We start from the raw sequence: 20,529 nt of genomic DNA, 5'->3' as shown, positions 1-20,529 counted from the left end.
CTTCTTTATAGTACTTTCATAGAACATTTTTGGTTTAGAGTGTGTGTATCTGTAATTAAATATTAAAGAATTTTGGTTTTAGTTAATAATTAAATAAAGTGTAACTGACAGTTTAATAAGTGGAAGCCAGTATTAGTTTTAAAAGGTCTTTGAGTATTACAATTGCCACTTGAAGACTTATGATCCTATACTAGTGGAAACACTGGAATATGACTTAAAATAAACAAGATGATGTTCTGTATAGCTCTAAATAATGTTGGAATGCTGGGTTAGCGTATATATAGCAACTCTATGATCAGTGTTCACAGCAGTAGCTACTTCAGACGGCATCTACTATAAATACGATACTACTGTAAAACATCTAATATGAACAGACCGGATGTTCTAACACAAATGCGGATGCGCAAATGGTTGATCTTCTCTGGTTTGTTCAAGGTCCTATTGTTTTGCTGTTTGGGGATATGGGTTAGAGCCTCTTTATTTGTATACACTCGTCCTAAATTAGCATTAAACCCATCAATACTGGATCACATCAGAGCTGAGTTGAGTGCAGTGTGAGATAGAGATGTGCTGCAGGCAGTCTGCTCTCTATTGTGTGGCGTGACGTGCAGCAATGTTGCTTTTCCTCTTCAGAGATAACCTTATGACTTACTGTATACTTACTGTATCTCATTTTAATAGATTTTGAACAGAAAGGTGTTTTTCCTCACAGCTGTAATGTGTCTCAGCTTGTTCTTTATGGCAGTCTGTGTCTTTGTTTTGCTTTATTAAATTTCCTGCAGGAGCTGCATGGTAAAGTGGTCCGTCAGTATCAGCAGGCATACGCAAAGGGACCACCCACTTCAGCAGATGTGGAGGGCTTGTACTGGTACAGGTTTCTTCCTGTACACATGGCCCGTGCTGGTCTATCCAAGGTAGCATTTTTAAGCACTTTATGTTTATCAAACACATGCACTGCCTGCCGAAAATAATTTGGTTTAATTGTTTTATTTATTAACACATTCTGTGCATTCTGTGACTGTAAAACATTACCTTTTTCTGTGTCTGAATTCTTTCCCATCCTCTTCTAGGAGCTGTACTCTTTAATGTTTTCACTGGACTGGGTAAAAAACAAGGCTCAGATTATGGGATCTGCCCACTTAATCAATGATTATGTGGAGCATGGTGCAATTCTTGACCAAGAGGTATACCACATCTTATATGTATTTGTTTTCATGCTTACTGTAAAGTTTTAAAGGTATATAAGAGTAACTACTAAATGTTTGTAACATTTTTGTCAATTAAAAATGTATCATTTATTTTGGTGCTTTAGTATATTCCTGAAAAAATATATATATTTTGTTATATCAGTTATAAAACTTAGAAATTATGATAAAATTTCAGGGATATATCACCGACCCCTAGCAATCATACATCTTAATAAAATCAAAACATTATAAAGCTAGGCCCATGATATATAAATGCAGTTATTACACTTTTTCTTATTTTTAGTACTATAGGTATAAACATCTCTCTGACTTGCTTTAGTCAAACCAATCAACAAGTCCAATTTTATTTTTGTAATTACTACAACAGTGTATTTAAACCAGATGATTTAAGTTCTGCAGCATTGTACCATGTATAGTGATGTTAATTATTAGTTTTAACCAGAATAACTGCTTTAAGGGCCATTTCTTTCTACTCCCCTCTCTAGAACAGTGAGGTGAGGCTGCAGTTTCAGGAGTTTCTGTCACTGAATGGTCATCAGCTGGAACAGAGGCCATTCCCTGATCTGGTTCAGCTGGCACTGTCTCAGCCCCACTGCTCAGAGGTGTACAGACAGGCACTGCTGCAGGCGAAGGAGAGGGCCAGCAGAGGGCAGCTCTACCTGGACTGGGTGTAAGTCATCAATGCTCAGTCTGTCATGTTCTGTCTCAGATCTCTTTGTGTGTATAAGTTGGCAGAGCTGCAGTTATTAAGGGGCCATCGATGGGGCACAATATATTTAAGAAGGGGCAAAATAAAGTATTATTTCAACAGTCACATTATGTTCAAACACTTGAATGTAATTTGAATCACATCTAAGCCTAAATTTTAAAATCTTACACAGTAAAATCTATAGAGTTTGTTTTTTGCCAAAAGTTTTACAAAAAAGAAAATACATCTGCAATCAAAATTTTAAGAATCAAAACAAAAAAAGTGTATGTTGCAAAGTCAGAATATATATATATAAATATATATATATATATATATAATATTATATAATATTGTATGTTCTAGCACAAAATTAACATGCCAAAAAATGTGTTACAGAACAGGGGCACTTCAGAGCTAATCAGAATTCAGCCCCACACCTAGAACTTTTATCTGTCATCCATAATATTAGTGACTTTATAGATCTTATTTAAATGTATTATTTGTTTATATTACACTGATGTGTTAGTAATTCTTCTATTCACAATGCATTTTACATCGAATTGTTCATGAAATTATATAATGTAATTTAATTTTTGGAAAATATTGGATTATATTGGATTATATGAACTGTTAGATCATTTAAGTGGAATCAAAAGAACTCTTTGACTTTTCAAAATATACGCTTTGATTAATTTCGAAATAAACAAGTTAACCTTTGTATGTTCATATAAGTTATATTTTTATGAAATTTAATTGCATGAATGCTTGTACATTTTCTGTAAGACAGTGCATTTTATGGTCTCAGGAATAAGAGTGATGTGGAGAGTCTGTCACGGCTGGTGCTGCACCCTCACCAGAACTCGCTCTACTACTCCTGCTTCTCCAGAGACGGGAGTAAGATCGCCTCCTGTGGGGCCAGCAAAACACTGCGGGTGATGATTTACTTTGATTAACACTTATCTGTTACACTGACTTCTTATTGTGAGTTCTCTTTTCTGTTTTTGCTTTTTCTTCTTTTTTGTCTTACTTTTTATTTTATTCTTATTTTGTCTCTTCTCATTTCATGTCATCCTTTTTTGTTGTCTTATCTGTTCCCTACTGTTATTATCTTCCTTTCTCTTTATGTCTCTTCTTTACTTTTCTCTCTAATGCTTGTCTACTCCTGTTTTCTTTTACTTCTGTTGTGTTCCTTTCTCTAAAACTTGACTCTTTTGTTTTTGTCTTTTTCTGGTCTTTTCTAACCTGTTCTGCTCTCATATCCCATTTCTCCTTTCTTGTGATTTTCTATCCTACAATGTCTTCTATTCATGTTTCTTTATATCCATCCATTTGATCTCTTCTCTTCTTGTTTTGTTTTATTGGTTCTTTCCTCATATAATCTCTTATTTCCACGCCCCATCACGCACTCTCTCTCTCTCTCTCTCTCTCTCTCTCTCTCTCTCTCTCTCTCTCTCTCTCTCTCTCTCTCTCTCTCTCTCTCTCTCTCTCTCTCTCTCTCTCTCTCTTTCTGCTTTAGGTGTTTAAGAGTAACTCTGGAGAGAAGCTCCAGGAGATTCCGGCTCATGATGACGAGGTTCTGTGTTGTGCCTTCTCCCCGGATGATCGTCACATTGCAACCTGCTCCAGTGACAGGAAGGTTAAGGTCAGTCTGCCCCCAAGGCTCTTAGTCTGTCTTTTTATACCCCTTCATGTCTGTTCATGTCTCTTTTTTTCCATTCACCATCTGTCTCTGAACCCATCTGTTTTCAACTCTAGAAAAAAAAAAATTCTTCTGGTGCTCCTAGAGTATGTATTTTAAAACAAAAAAAGTTTAGATATATATTTTATTAACAAACAATTTATTAAATCTATCTATGTATCTATATGTGTTCTGTAGGTGTGGAATGTAGAGAAAGGCACGTTATTGCGAGTGCTTGAAGATGAACATGAGGAGCAGATCAACCATTGCCAGTTCACCAATACAAACCGGCGTGTCTTGCTGGCTACCTGCTCTAATGATACATTCATGAATGCTAAGGTAAGCAATACTAATGATTATTTTTTCTGTGTTGTGTTTAAGAACCTTTCCGCAGGTTTGTTCTTTGTGAAAGTGTTACAGCTTAGTACATCCATGGTACATCAAATCAAACCTTTTATTCCAAGGAAACAGGTCCTTTCTTGGAGACCTGCACATGGTGCAGGAAGCTGTGGAATTTAGGCTTGTCAGAAATAGTGAAAACTAGAGGTGTGATGAGATCTAGTGCCAATAGATGGATTGGAGTCTCACACGATTTAAATCAGTATTTCTCGTCAGGTTGTAAATATGTCTTGTAAGACTAATACAAAGGTATCCAAAACAAATGTTTGATCACCTGCCTATTCCATTAATTTGTGTTCCCACCCACACATTCCCACAGAATTACGGACATTGCAGAGGCAATGCATAAAAATTTGGTCATAGGTTGCCAGGACAGTATAGAACCCTCAAGGGGGATTTCCAGTTACATACAGAAGCTTCACTGGGGGATTCTGACAGTAGCTCTGAAGTTTCTGAAGAGATGCATGTGAGATCATACAGGAGCGAAGTTTTTGGGTTTATCTTAAAATCAGCTGCAGTACTTGCATTACTGTTCTGTCTTTTACTGCATATGATAAATCATACATAATTCAAAATCAGAGTAAAACTTGAATGACATCCATTACGATGCATTAAGATGATTAGTTACTATATATTCAAAAACATCACCTGCAGTTTTGCCTTATGTGCATTTTAACTAAAATATATTAATTAATATATTTTAACCTTAAAATTAAAATGATTAATATATTGTTAAAATCTCATCTCTTCTGGTTCTCATAAACTCAATATCATGTCTTGTCTTGTGAGATGAGTGTCTAGTCACACCCCTAGTAGAAACTGACTCTTGGTATGTGGGTATAACCCTGTGTATTTAAAAAAAAAAAAAAAAGAAGAAGCATTTTTTTCAGCTTAAAGTGTCTGTTACTGTACATATAAAAAAAAGATAGCTGTGATTAACAATCATGATACAATATGTTTGCCATATTATGACAAAATGATAAACAGTATGCATGGATCACAATATTTTGATTGATCACGTATTTTTCACACTATAAGGCGCATCTACAATCCTTTAATTTCCCCCAAAATCGTCAGTGGACCTTATAATCGGTGCACCTTATGTATGAATTGTTCCAGTCAGGTTGTAAGAAGCAGTAAAGCCACTCTGCTGAAGTACAGCATTATACAAGAGTTTCAATGAAGGTTCTCCAGCACCGAGACTAGAGTAATATTAGCATTAGCCGCTAACCGCGCTAAGCAATAGCTGTTTCGCTATTCAGAGGTGAGTATTATCGACCTGTAGCCTGCTACTAATTTGGCTAGCACTGCTGGAGCAGCATTAGCATTAGCTACTAACTTCGCTAAGCACTAGCTCTTTCGCTGTTCAGAGGCGAGTATATGGGACTATGGGATTATTATTATTATTACTATTATTATTACATTATAAAGAAAGATCATTGTGGCTGTGATTTTTGCAGGCATCAGTCAAAGATTGGTGCAACAGACAATAATGCACTTGATTGTTCCATTGCCTTTTTATACCTTAGATATTAAAATCTGGGGTATATATTTTGGATATATTGGACCTCAGAGTTACATATTGTCCCCCACAAAATACCTGCCTCCCTTCATACTACATCTCCTGTTATCTCTTAAATTCTGCTTTATCTCCTCCTTATCTCCCCCTGCAGCTGTGGAATCTGAACAAGCGAGGCTCTCAAAACACCATGTTCGGACACCTGCAACCCGTCAACCACTGCTGTTTCTCTCCTGATGATACCTACATTGCAACATCATCCAATGATGGGTCTATGAAGGTGTGTCTTTCTCTTCGCTTCATATTGCTCTTAATCTTTTCTGTTTCGTGGTCTTATGCTGGTTATATATGTGTGTTTTTTCAGCTTTTTGAAGTGCTGTCTGCAAACGAGTACAAGTCGTTCGACATCAGCAGCCTTTTTTCTGAGAACGATAATAATGACGATGATAAAACGGGTGTCATTGTAAAGTGCAGCACGTGGTCATCAGATGGCTCTCGGATCTTTTGTGCTGCGAAAAATACTGTTTTTGTAAGTATTTGCTTGTACAAACACCAACAAAAACTAGACAGACACAGATTGTCTTTATTTGCTCTTGTGTGTATCTTGTTATTTAGATTTATCATTAGATTTTAAGAAAGTAAAACACATATTTTACAATTGACTGAAACAAAAAACATTATATTATAATTATATTCACATTCTAATACTTCTAAAAGCCTAAACTGACATGTTTTTTCCTCAGAATTTGTTTCCACAAAGTTTTAATGTGTATGAAACTCAATATCACAGAGAAAAAGTAGTCCTGATTAGACAGTTTTTTTCAGGGTGAATTAAATTGGAATTTTATCCAAAATAAAATCCGATCAACAATGAAGTAAAACTAGCACTGTCATAAAACTGCATAATTAAAAGGATCAAACAGACACACATATTTGAACTCACAAAAATCACTAGGTCCTCTTTGAAGGTACTGATGGCTCTAACTGTAATATAACTAATAAACTGTTCAGGAATTTGGTATTACTATGAATCTACAGTCTCACATGGTCTGATTTATTTCTGTTTGCTTCCTAGATGTTTAATGTAGCATCTGAGGACATGTTGCTGGAGATCCGAACCAGTCGTATGAGTACAGTGCAATACTGCCATGCCTGTCCGAACAGCCAGCTGATAGCTCTAGCACTCTCTCACTACACAGTTGAGGTAAGACCACGTTCAGACTTTTCTAACATTTCAGACGCTTTCTACATCTCCTCTTGTACAGCAGTGATTATTCTTACTCGAAATGACACAATTGGTGATGTAATACGTCAGTGAAAATTTTCGGTTGACTGTTCACAATCTATGATTCTTCTCTACCGATATATACGCTCTGAGCTATGGATACTACTGCTATCCAGTAACACTGCAGCCCAAACCCAGCTAACAATGTTTAGTTATTAGAGCGCGGATGCGTGTGTGTGTTGGTTTTTAGCTGTGGGACTTTGAGGCTAATAAGAAGATGGCTGAATGCAGCGGTCACCTGAGCTGGATTCCATGTGTGCAGTTCTCTCCCAATGGCTCCCTCCTCCTCTCCTGTTCCGATGACCAGACCATCAGAGTAAGCATTTAACTCTCCGCTCTTTACCATCCATGTTTAGTACATTTCTTGCATTTCTTGCTTGACATGTTGTAAGGAGCAGTAAAGCCATGCTGCTGAAGTATAGGAGTTTCCTGTTAGTGAAGGAATTACCCCAGGAACACATGTAAATTCAATTCTGTGCATATAGGGCTAGTTGTTTTACAATGGTAAACTAATAGATCCAGAGGTCACAACGGTGTAAATGCAGTTACTGTCATTTTTTTGCCATCATATTGTAATAATTTTTTAACGAATTACTAATGTTTTAGGTCACTCTATAAAAATATAGAACTATTAAAAACAGTATTTCATTATACATATTTGTAATTATGTAATATAATGACGTTTTGTAAAGGAACTCCTAGCCTGTTACCACTTTGAAAAGTTTCTCCAGAACTGAGCATTTCACACCGAACCAAATCTGATCTATTACTGCTCTCTAAATGATTTGATAAAAATCATTAGGACATTTTGGAAAAGTAATGGAATTCCCCTTTAGGAGTATAATTTTGTTTCTAGTTCAGGGTACTTCTATGCTAGTTTTCAAAATTCATTAATATTTTTATCAAATAAGATTAATCTAATTCACTTAATTAAAATTAAGCCTAAATGAAGCTGTTAACTTGGAAAATAATTTTACTCTGTAAAACCATTTATGTCCAGTCCATGCCTTAGTATGTGTGTGTGTGTGTGTGTGTGGTGTTGCAGCTGTGGGAGACGGAGCGTGTGCACACATCTTCAGCTGTCGCTTTAAAGAGGGACTTTGACGTTGACTTCAGTCAGGATGGTATCACGGTGGTGGCAGCTGACAGCAAGAACAGGTTACAGGTACCCAGAACAAACCTGACTCTGTGTCTACTGATCTCTTATGTTCCTCACCGCCTGTTGACATACATGTCGACATATCTTAAAATAGCTTAAAATAGCGAACCTCAATATAGTTTATAAATAATCATCCCCATCACCAATTACTATTGTTGATTTTGTGTATTAAAGCAAATGGCATTTTCAGTAAATAAAATATTACCTGGAAGTGAGCTTTATATGTAAGAAGTTTCAGTGCAGAAGCGTTAAAGTTTTTTAATACTTATTAGAGAAAAAGTTTAGCTTTTTCTATTTTGCTTTTGGGGTTTAGGAAGTAGTGTGTTTTACAACTTTGTTTTGGTTTTGTAGGATTTTCTTTTCAGTTAAGTGAGATGGTATTGTTTTAGGTAGATCTGCACAATATATCAATATTTTATAGTATCGTGATACAGTTTCTTATTGTATCGACAATATGCTTATTAAGGATGTCATCATTAGTTAAAGAACACTGACTTAACTGTACATTTAATTGCAGAGAGTGTAAAAAATCCTGTTAATGGATGATGTGCAGCAAAGTTTGTCAAGTAACAAAATAAAAATAGTTTTTATGAACCTACAAATCTTCAAATACTACAAACAAAATGTTTTCAAATGCTACAAATAAAGTTTTTAAGGATCTACACATCTTTAAATCCTACAAATTAAGTTTTTAAGAGTCTACAAATCTTCAAAAACTAGAAATTAATTTTTTAAGAACCTACAAATCTTCATCTATCATCCAGTAGTAGTTTGAGGGTCACGTAATCAGGGGCGCAGATGGAAATTTTGAACTGGGGGGGACTAAGCTGTAAAATCATATATATATATATATATATATACACTGCTCAAAAAAATAAAGGGAACACTCAAATAACACATCCTAGATCTGAATGAATGAAATATTCTCATTGAATACTTTGTTCTGTACAAAGTTGTGGGCATGCTCCTGATGAGGTGGCGGATGGTCTCCTGAGGGATCTCCTCCCAGACCTGGACTAAAGCATCCGCCAACTCCTGGACAGTCTGTGGTGCAACGTGACGTTGGTGGATGGAGCGAGACATGATGTCCCAGATGTGCTCAATCGGATTCAGGTCTGGGGAACGGGCGGGCCAGTCCATAGCTTCAATGCCTTCATCTTGCAGGAACTGCTGACACACTCCAGCCACATGAGGTCTAGCATTGTCCTGCATTAGGAGGAACCCAGGGCCAACCGCACCAGCATATGGTCTCACAAGGGGTCTGAGGATCTCATCTCGGTACCTAATGGCAGTCAGGCTACCTCTGGTGAGCACATGGAGGGCTGTGCGGCCCTCCAAAGAAATGCCACCCCACACCATTACTGACCCACTGCCAAACCGGTCATGCTGAAGGATGTTGCAGGCAGCAGACCGCTCTCCACGGCATCTCCAGACTCTGTCACGTCTGTCATGTGCTCAGTGTGAACCTGCTTTCATCTGTGAAGAGCACAAGGCGCCAGTGGCGAATTTGCCAATCCTGGTGTTCTCTGGCAAATGCCAAGTGTCCTGCACGGTGTTGGGCTGTGAGCACAACCCCCATCTGTGGACGTCGGGCCCTCATACCATCCTCATGGAGTCGGTTTCTAACCGTTTGTGCAGACACATGCACATTTGTGGCCTGCTGGAGGTCATTTTGCAGGGCTCTGGCAGTGCTCCTCCTGTTCCTTCTTGCACAAAGGCGGAGGTAGCGGTCCTGCTGCTGGGTTGTTGCCCTCCTACGGCCTCCTCCACGTCTCCTGGTGTACTGGCCTGTCCCCTGGTAGCGCCTCCAGCCTCTGGACACTACGCTGACAGACACAGCAAACCTTCTTGCCACAGCTTGCATTGATGTGCCATCCTGGATGAGCTGCACTACCTGAGCCACTTGTGTGGGTTGTAGAGTCCGTCTCATGCTACCACAAGTGTGAAAGCACCACCAACATTCAAAACTGACCAAAACATCAGCCAGACAGCATAGGTTCTGAGAAGTGGTCTGTGGTCCCCACCTGCAGAACCACTCCTTTATTGAGTGTGTCTTGCTAATTGCCAATAATTTCCACCTGTTGTCTGTTCCATTTGCACAACAGCAGGTGAAATTGATTGTCAATCAGTGTTGCTTCCTAAGTGGACAGTTTAATTTCACAGAAGTTTGATTTACTTGGAGTTATATTGTGTTATTTGAGTGTTCCCTTTATTTTTTTGAGCAGTGTATATATATATATATATATATATATATATATATATATATAAATAAACTTTAGAATATTGTTATTGTTATATGTTATTGTTTTTTGTTTCTTCATTGCTACAGCCTAGGCAAGACCAGGAAGACATTGTTAACATTTTACATCTTATAATTTCAGTTAACAGCGACTGCTTACTAAAAAAACATCATAATAACATCATACATAAAATCAATGGAGAGAGCCGCTGCATGCCTCGGTGCATGCCGGGTTGCGTTGCGTTTAATGCAGCTCCGCCCTCCGGCTCAACTTTATTATTATTATTATTATTATTATTATTTAAAAGCAGGCTGCGTCCAGCCAATGAGGGAAGAGCAGGCTGCGTCTTCACACACACACAAGCCTCTTACACACACACACAGAACAGGCGCCTTTCAACCACAAAAGAGAAGCTGAAAGCGGCAGAATATGGATTTATAGAGCTATAGGTTACAGTGAGGTTGGTAAAAAAAAAAAAATACAAATATTAAACTTATGACTGTCTACTTCTGTTGCTTCAGTTTAATTCAAAAACGAGCAAGGAGAGCCAGCGCAGCGGATTGCGTTGAAAAAAAGTGCCAGTGGACACGTACCGTAAGGAGCTGGTAACTGCCTGTGTCTGTAGTCTACAGGCAGTTACCAGCTCCTTAGAACCCCGGACTTGAGAAGGTGCGTTAAATTTACATTGGAACTGGAACACGGAGCTCCGAACAATATAACCTCTGAACTGAACGCTTCCTAGTTTAAAAATGAGGGCATTGTGGAACACAGAATTCCACAAACGTACAGTTAATTAAATTAAAACCCCAACGTTTATGCTTGTAGATGCTAGATTTCGGATGAGGTCACTATAAATCTGGGGGGGACATGTCCCCCCCGCCCCCAGTGCCATCTGTGCCCATGCACGTAATATGTCACAGTCCTGTATTTAACTTTACCTACATTACATAACATTGATCACTATCATTTGTAATCCCTAAGGTCATGTCCATTAAATTCTTTATTCTATGCGAGTGAATTTGTAATTGTTAATGTCAGATGGAAGTGTGTGGAGAGATCTGTATCTTGTGTATGTTCTGCATTCAGTAAGTTGTTTTGCTGTTTGTGTGTAAGGTGCGCTCTGGACTAGCAGGGACTCCGGTTTTTGAGTCTGAGAAGCAGAAGTCGAGGATTCGCTGCACGTGTATTTGCAGACAGGCTTCGGCTGTGGCGCTGGGGATGGAGGACGGCGCGGTGCAGGTAACACACGCCTTGTTTCTGGATTGCCATATGCGCTGTGCTTCCTCAGAGGGAGGCGTCTTTATTTTTGCCTGCCTGAGAGCCTCCATATGCCTGTGTGTGTAAAAATTCCTCTCACCTTGCTTCAGGATGTCACTTTTCACTTTCTGTAATGAGATCTGACGCGGCTGTTGACCTTCTGCACCTACCCCATATCTCTCTACCTCACACACACACTAGTTTACTTTCACATTCTCTCTCTTGTGCTCTCTGTCTTGTTCCTTGTTCTCTTTTGCTCTCTTTCTCTCTCTCTCTCTCTCTCTCTCTCTGACCCATGTGAAGAGTCGAGGGAAAAGCCAGCAGTAGCTGCTGCTGCCAGATGGACGGAGTTTGTCTCTGCTGGAGCTGCTCCTCCTCTTCACATTTATTAAAGGCCCTTTAGCCTCGGCCAACAGCAGCATTCCTTCATTTTAATTATGCCTCTCCATCTTTGCCTAAGCTTCAGCCCCGTCCTGCCTCAACACGCTCTCTTCTTCCCAGGCTCAGAGAGGTGAAGAGAAGGATAGGCAGTGATAGAGAGATCTGGGCAAAAGCTGATGTTGTGTCAAAGTTGAACATATGTTGATTTTCTGGTGTAGCTGTGGAGTTCAGAACAAATGTTGAGGCACATTCACAGTCATCTTTCACAGTAAGATCATAAGGCCTTTGTGACTGCTACCCACATTTTTCATGTTGTTTTATCAATATCTTTTCAACAGATTTCTATGCTGTTAAGTTTAAACACAGTTTTCAAAGAAAATAGATTTTATATTGTTCAATAAACATTTTTTTTTTAACTAGAGCATGCAGTGTCACTGATACAAAGCACCAATTTTCTTGCTCTATAAGGCGCAATTGGAATCCTTTAATTTCCCGTATGTATGAATTTTACTAATCAGGTTGTAAGGAGCAGTAAAGCCACACCGCTGAAGTACAGTGTTATACAGAATTTTTAATTTAGTTCCTCTAGCACCGGGGTTGGAATAGCATTAATATTAGCCGCTAACCGATATTTCCCTATTAAGAGGTGAGTATTATCAGTCTGTAGCCTGCTGCTAACCCCAGCTAACACTGCTGGAGCATCAGAATTACCCGCTAACCGCTAGCTCTTTAGCCGTTTAGAAGTGAGTATATCGGCCTTTAGCTTGTGCGTTTTAAAAAAAACTACGTAAGACAAACTGGAGCTAATGTTGCCCTGGGTTACCGGAACACTCAGGGTACTTCAGTGTAGCATTGTCTGGTGGTTAGCTGCTAATGCTAATGCTCCAACTTTAGTGTTGGAGAAATTTGTGAATCTAAGCTTAGTGTAAATAAATGTGTATGCTTTATTTACACAAATAAAGAGGACATTTCAGGAGAGAACATTTAAAAGGTTTATAACTAGTTTAAACCATTAAACATAATGTTTGTGGTACTGAAACATTTGGTATTGTTGTGTTGAGGACATAAATACATATCTCTGTATAAAAATTATCAGGTGTTTATAAACTCTGATTTCACTCAGTTGCTTTATATGTTCCATATATATATTGTACTCACTTTACATGGGTATTCTCCTGTTTTGAGATTTTCTGGCATGGCATCGCTAGTTCTCGTGTGTTTAGTTATGGCCTGTTCTTTTGACGAAGTTTTTTGGTGTGTAGTGTAGTGTGAACAGCACAGTGACTTACGACTCAAATGACAGACAGACAGACAGACAGACATACTTTATTTATCCCGAAGGAAATTTAGGAAAGACTAAAAAAAGTTCACTTGAGCCGGAACTACCCTCTAGTTAAGCATGTATAAACTACAGCGCTGGAACTACCCTCTAGTTAAGCATGTATAAAATTTATACCAATAGCATCATAGAGGAGATAAAAATGAACCATATTGTCTATGCATGCAGTACCTTCTGTCTCCAACAGAGGGAGGCTTATCTTCATTCGCTGTAAACTACACAGCTTCTCAGCAGAAATTAGGAAGAGTTGTCCCATTTATGGCCTTGCATGGCTTTATTTTACAGCTTTGCATTGTGTTTAAAATGTGTAGCATGATTTATTTGAGCAGAAAACAGAAGTGTGAGGCTGTATGTGTGTGTTATACTTCATCACAGGCAGGAAGGATAGTCCTAAGTGCTAGGCAGGTCCTGAAGAAGATTGGTTGGAAAGCTCTGCAGCTGCTGAAGCTACAGCAGACGTCACTGATGGCACTAGGGTTAGAGCTAGGCACAGTTCAGGTACAGTAGGTTGTGTTAGTGTCTGTCTGTCTGTGTGTATGTGTGTGTGTGTGTGTGTGTGTGTGTGTGTCTGTATGTGTGTTTATTAAACAGGAACATTGCTGAAGATTTATAATAGTTAATCTTGAACTTCAATAGATTGTTAAAGGATGGGTAACGTCTGGTCTTGAGGGCTGGGTTATTTTTCTGCTTTGAACAGATTTTGTAGGTTTTTGAACAAGGGGAAGAAAACTTTGCTAAATTAAGTAAAGGTAAGCTTAGCAATAAAAAAAAAAACTGTAAAAAAATTGTTTTTTAAATTAAATTAGTGCTGAATGTTAATCTACACAGATTTTCTTCTGAAAATGGTTTATTTGGGTGAGTAAAGCACTTCTGTTTATTTACAGTAAGCTTACAGATGTCCAACTTTACACTAAGGCTGGGTGCCGCAGCATTCACAATTAGCAGCATTAATGTGCAGGCTACAGTCTGATATACTCGCCTCTGAACGGCAAAAGAGCTAGTGTTTATCGTGATTAGCAGGTAATGCTAATGCTGCTCCAGCAGTGCTAGCCAAGGTTAGCAGCAGGCTACAGGACGATAATACTCACCTCTGAACAGTGAAAGAACTAGCGCTTAGCGCGTTGCTAGTAGCTAATGCTAAAGCTACTCCAGTCTCGATGCTGTACAACTGAACTGAAACTCCTGTATAACGCTGCACTTCAGCAGAGTGGCTTTACTAATTCTTACAACCTGACTGGTAAAATTCATACATAATGCGAAAAATTGAAGGATTTTTAAATGCGTCTTATAGTTAAAAAAAATCATTACTCTGTGAAGCATTTAGGCAGCTCTTATCTGGAGTGCTGGTTACTCTGAATAACTTTTCTTGTGCAATAGAGGTACCTCTGGAATGGTCATGATGAGAGCCTTTCTTAATTTCTTAAATAATTTTATTTCTTTACTTAGTTGAGTATTTCTTTCCATTTTGATGCTCTCAAAAACATTAAGAGGCAAGAAATTTAAGGAATTAACTCTTAACAAGTTGAGCACAGCTGTTAACTAAAAGCTATTCCAGGTGACTCTACGTCATAAAGCTGACTTTGACCAGATTTGCTAAGCTCTCATCTAAGAGGTGTTACTTTAAAGAATCTAAAATATAAAACATATTCTGGTTTATTTAATTTTTGTTTACTAAACAATTCCATAGGGTTTTCTTCATAGTTTAAAGGACTTTAATGTTAATATAGAATGTGGAACGTTTAAAATGAAAAAAAAAAAAAACTGAATTTAAGGTATGTCCAAATTTTTGACTGGTACTGTAAATGATAATCAGGGTGATATATTGATTGAGGTTCAATTTTAAACATCTCTAAATTTTACTGACTTTTTAAACGCTCACTAAAGGGCACTGCAAACCAGGCACTTGCAAAATCATTGTTTTTAATGAAAGTTCTCACATCACTACTGACACAAAACCTCAGCTAATGGCAGTGCTCTCTTTTAGCAGAAGAGTACCACTCAGCATCTTACTGTTACTGCATTAATTAACCTCAGTGTAAGATCATTTGTTCTCAGTTAGGGTTATTAACCTGATCACACTTCACATCTTACTTCTCCTCATATCTTGGTTTGCCATTTCATTATTGCAAAAATCTTGGTTCTAAAGTCTTCGTTTTGGCTTTGAGTGACATTAAAACTCTTAGAAATATCTTAAATTAAAATTCCCCATACCTGCAGACGCCCTGTTTAAACCCTTTTATGCATGGAATATGACAACAATAATATTTTTGCACCAAACAGTTTTATTCTTCTTTCAGACTGATTAATATATATGTATATAAGGAAAAAATTAAGAGACCACTTCAGTTTCTGAATCAGTTTCTCAGATTTTACTATTTATAGGTATATGTTTGAGCAAAATGAACATTGTTGTTTTATTCTATAAACTACGGACAACATTTCCCAAATTCCAAATAAAAATATTGTAATTTAGAGCATTTATTTGCATAAAATGAAAAATGGCTGAAATAACAAAAAAGATGCAGAGCTTTCAGACCTAAAACAATGCAAAACAAAACAAGATCATATCCATAAAGTTTTAGGAGTTATTAAAAAAAATTAATATTTGGTGTAATAACCCTGGTTTTTAATCCCAGATTTCATGCAGCCTGACATGTTTTTCTCCACCAGTCTTACACACTGCTTTTGGTTAACATTATGCCACTCCTGGTGCAAAAAAATCAAGGAGTTCAGCTTGGTTTGATGGCTTGGGATATATTCCAGAGGTTTTCAATTTAGTAAAATCAAGGAAAAACATCATCCTTAAGCCACATGGTGGCTTCATCATTAATTGGCCACATGGTGGCGTTATGCAGGGTTGTTTGTTAACATCCTCTTAAAAGACAGTCGTGCATCAATAGCAATAAAACTGATGCATTAAGAAAATATTAGTTTGTAAAAGCTGTCCACTGTAGTGAAGACCATGTGTGAAGGGTTAAAACTAGCAAAAACATACATTGAACTGCAGTAGCAACAGCATTCTTTCTTCCAACCACAGTTTTCATGTTCAGACGGCCTGAGGCTGTTTTTGAAGCTGTAAATATTGCATGCAGTTTAAGTCACATCCTTCTGTTTTACTGATGTGAAAAGGCTTCCTATACATGCAGAAACACACCTTACTGACTGTGGGCAGAGCTGCTCTGGGATCAGTGGGAAACGTTAGGTTTCAGCACTGCTTTGCTCAGTAGGGTGTGTTTTTTGGGGTGTGTTTAGCTTGTGGTGTGGCAGGTTATTGTATTGCACTGTCTGTTCCAGTTTACAGAGACGCTTTACAGGACAAGACAGTCAGAGATGCTCACCTGTCAGTTTTACTTAAAAATGAAGATGCTACAAATAGTTTTTTGAACACTGCCATAGAATATCTACAGAAAGTACTAAAATGTTACTTCACATCGTATAAGTTGTGAGTTGATCTCTGGCCAGCTTGCTCATGAATGGATGGAATGGGATAATCCATTAATATTTTATTACCCACAGTGTTACATGTGTCCTAAAAGTGCATTACCATCCACAGTGGACAGTGAGTTTAACGATTGTGACTGGTGGTGTTGAGCTGGAATTGTCTGGTGAAATCACATACACATTCAATGCAGGAGACCCCATACGCATATCCAACAGGTTAGTGTAGTATTCCTTAGTTTCCATGAAACATGGGACACAACACTAAACACATGGCATGCCAGTGTGTGTGTGTAAAGAGAATTTACCTAAATTGGTGAAGAATCATTTCACTGACTTTTTTACAATTAAAATGTTCTTAATTCATAAATCTCTTTAAAGTGGTTCTTCTGTGGCATCACTCCAGGGAACCTTTTAATTTAGAACCTTTAATATTAATAGTGTAGGGAAAGACAGTAAAATGAGTCAAAAAAGGCACTGTTACTATGGAAATGATTCACATCACTTAGATATCTGTTAGCTGTGGTATCAGAGCTGGGTCACTGTGCCAGATTAGTGGCATGCTAAAAATAGGAGGAGTAGTTTGGGATGGGCACTGAGTGATGAATGGGTTTAGGGGCGGGGCAGAAGGGAGAGCTGATTATATATTTATATATATATATATATATATATATATATATATATATATATATATATATATATATATATATATATATATTTATATATATATATATATATATGTGTGTGTGTGTGTGTGTTCGAACTCCCACTCATGCAGCCTGGCCATCAAGCTGCCGGAGCTCAGAGGGAGCACAATTGGCCCTGCTCCCTCCGGGTGGGTAGATGGCGCTCTCTCTCCACATCACTCCTATGGTGATGTCCACAGCACAGGGCATCTGTGAGCTGATGTACCGGAAACCGAAAAATTATTTAATTAATTAATTGAAAAATAAAAATAAATTAATTAATATGTTTATTTATTTATTATTATTTTTTTATTTGCTGGTATGGATGCTAAACTGGGCTGGTAAACTAGGCTTTAGTTAAAGCCCAAAAAGAGGCTCCACAGATGCTACAAAGAATAACCTTCATAAGTCAGTGTGAGCTGGATCTGAATGTACCATCCACCCCTCCGATGTGCTAAAAGTTCTATAAGACTAATTTGAGGGCAGTTCTTCGTTTGAATATTGATCATATCATTTGCATTGAATGTCAGAATTGGCTTAGTTAACTGTTGTTTTGTGATAAAAGAGGGGAGCCTGATGGAAGTCCTTTGAGTCGTAAGGGGATTTTTGTTGTATTTTTTTTCTTCTCGTGGTTCTCTGGGAGATTTTGGGTGGATGGCAGATGCTCACAGAGCTGTCAGTCCTGATCTGTCAGACAGGCCTGATTAATCTCACACAGAGTTGGTCTGTGTTTGATGTGCCTTATCGCTGTCAGCCTTTCACACCATGCCGTCTATTCAGCTTTTCTACACTCTCTTTCTCCCTCTCTCTGTCTCTCTCCATCTCGTTCTTTCTCCTTCCATCCCATCAGTTGTCTTTCCTTGACTCTTTCTCTGCTAAGCGGCTGACACTTTTCATCTTCAGTTTTGAGGGTTCTTCAGAGAGCTGCTTATCATGGATAGTTATTTTTTTGGGCTTCATGTTTTGGGACCTTTGTGCCACTTATCAAGCTTTCCTTCACTTCGTCACAGTTTCTGCTTTTTAAAATGAATTGGTTTCTTTTAAACCCAGTCTGTTAATAACTGATTTCTTTTCACCCTCTGCTTTTCTGTTTTGTTGTAATTGTTACTTAACACTATTGTGTTGATTCTTAGATGTATCTTGATTTGGATGTGGACGATTGTTAATTGATTCATAAATGACAAAAATCTATTCAAACCTGCAAACATGTAACAACGAATTTTGAGTAACGGGTGCATTTTGACCTCCTAGTTCGCTTGCACGATTCTGTGTTCTAAAGTATAAAAGTATGACGTTTGATATCACAAGTTTGTCTGTGTGAGTGTGTTTGTGGCCGCTCACAGTGTTTGTGATTAGCACCAACAAGAACCCAGCAAACTACCTATCGAGCCATTTACTTTGTTTTCCTCCAAACTGTTGAAACAGCACCTCTCAGGCATGTTCTCTCTCTCACAATACAACTTACAAGCATCAAAAGTGTCCGACATTTTATAATACAGTAAAATAAAACATTATATTCTTTACATCATACTCATAATATTTAAAAACAGATCAAACATAGGTCACCCACAACATTATTAAAAAATTGTGTTCCTAGTAGCTGGTTTATTATCACAGCTTTAATCCTAGATTTTTGTATTAATCATTTAATTAATCGCTTGTATATGCGTATATATGTTTATAATATGCTTTTGTTCAAGTATACATAAATAGTGTCAAAAAGCCTATTAAATATCAGGATTCATTATGGGTCATTACAGATACACTGCCTGGCCAAATTATTTCAATCCAGTGTTGCATTTATTTTTCACCAAGATCTTGCAGCATTGATGATGGTAGAATCTGACCGCTGCACAAAGTCCTCTCCAGCACATCTCAAAGATCCTCAAGGAGGTTAAGATCTGGACTCTGTGGTGAACAATCCATGTGTGAAAATGATGATGTCATGCTCCCTGAATCACTCTTTCACAATTCCAGCCCCATGAATCCTGATATTGTCATCTTGGAATATGCCTGTGTCATCAGGGAAGAAAAAAAAATCCATTGATGAAATAACCTGGTCTATATTCAGTATATTCAGGTAGTCAGCTGACCTCATTCCTTCAGCACATACTGTTACTTGTCCACCTGACCAACTGCAGCATCAACCCCACATAATTTACTTTTTTTTTTGGCCAGTAAGTACCAAGTAGGAAAAACATAGCCTGTACAGAAGAGAAAGATGCATCAAGAAGCATCAATAATCATTTTATAATTGCGTCACAGAGCTCTGAATCCTAATCGAATTGAAATAAATCGAAAGGTGTCTTGAAATTCCCTCTCCTAATGTATGTGAAACACAATTAAAAATTGATCATGCAAAAATTTGAACTGTATGAATTTGATTGCGGCAAAAAAAATTCTCACATCTTTTTTTCCATTGTTTTGTTTGCAGGTGCTGGAAGTTCCTTCTGGTAATACTTTAGCTACACTTCTTGGTCACACTAAAACTGTCCATCACTGTCTCTTCACTGCTGATGGACAAACACTGATCACATCCTCGGAGGATACTACAATCCGGGTAATTACTCTATATATTACTGCATTTACCCAGTTCCCATTACATGATGTAATACACAGTACATGCTTGTTTTAGAATGGTTGCTCTTTATATGTAACATCTGTATTAGTTGCTGTAAATGTCTGATCTTCAGTGGCTTTAAGACTTTTAAAAATGCTCAATTTTAATCTACAATGTAGAACATTTATACATAAAAAGGCACAATGAATGAAAAGCTGTGTGTCTGGATTGGTACTGTACACAATTAATGATGGCTACTAAAACTGCTTTATCTAGGCAACGTACTGTAATTTTTATATCATGTTTGTTGCATAGATAAAACAGTAGCAGTTTTAGTAGATATCTTCATTTGTGTATCAATAAAAATATATTTGTGTCCATTAACCTTATAGACTAAGTGCAAAACTACAATACAAACCCTCTCATCCTGACTAGTTAACACAAAATAGTGAGAAAAGTATGTAAACCTTTTGTAAAATTTTTATCAACCATTCCTTGAAAACTCCAGTAAAGAAGAGTTATTGAGTAACACTGCTGTTTCACAGTACTGCTTCTCTCAGAATAAAAGCTGTGTTATATACACTGATTTAAGATGTGCTTCAGCTTACTTGTGCCTACATCTTTATTTTAGCGTTATAAAACGTCATTTCAAGCCAGCATATAAAAGCACAGTTTCTATAACCCTGCATCAC

At 37.7% G+C, this 20,529-nt stretch overlaps 1 protein-coding gene across 2 annotated transcripts in view; it reads left to right on the top strand.

Annotated features, from left to right (window-relative positions):
- The window catches only part of apaf1 (apoptotic peptidase activating factor 1), a 63,326-nt gene that overhangs the window by 10,621 nt on the left and 32,176 nt on the right, over positions 1-20,529 (top strand). Inside the window, exons 9-22 of one of the 2 annotated variants that reach the window (XM_049474294.1) lie at positions 783-914; positions 1,071-1,184; positions 1,694-1,878; positions 2,702-2,828; positions 3,413-3,538; positions 3,773-3,913; positions 5,647-5,772; positions 5,857-6,021; positions 6,568-6,696; positions 6,968-7,093; positions 7,823-7,942; positions 11,290-11,415; positions 13,529-13,651; positions 19,712-19,837. In XM_049474294.1, the coding sequence (XP_049330251.1) occupies positions 783-914; positions 1,071-1,184; positions 1,694-1,878; positions 2,702-2,828; positions 3,413-3,538; positions 3,773-3,913; positions 5,647-5,772; positions 5,857-6,021; positions 6,568-6,696; positions 6,968-7,093; positions 7,823-7,942; positions 11,290-11,415; positions 13,529-13,651; positions 19,712-19,837 (1,866 nt within the window). The remainder of the gene's footprint in view (positions 1-782; positions 915-1,070; positions 1,185-1,693; positions 1,879-2,701; positions 2,829-3,412; positions 3,539-3,772; positions 3,914-5,646; positions 5,773-5,856; positions 6,022-6,567; positions 6,697-6,967; positions 7,094-7,822; positions 7,943-11,289; positions 11,416-13,528; positions 13,652-19,711; positions 19,838-20,529) is intronic. The other variant, XM_007244977.4, reaches the window with a different exon arrangement.

The sequence above is a fragment of the Astyanax mexicanus genome, chromosome 2, assembly GCF_023375975.1.
Source record: "Astyanax mexicanus isolate ESR-SI-001 chromosome 2, AstMex3_surface, whole genome shotgun sequence".
Lineage (NCBI taxonomy): Eukaryota > Metazoa > Chordata > Actinopteri > Characiformes > Acestrorhamphidae > Astyanax > Astyanax mexicanus.
The sequence above is the reverse complement of the archived record's forward strand: the minus strand, read 5'-3'. Positions and strand labels throughout refer to the sequence as shown.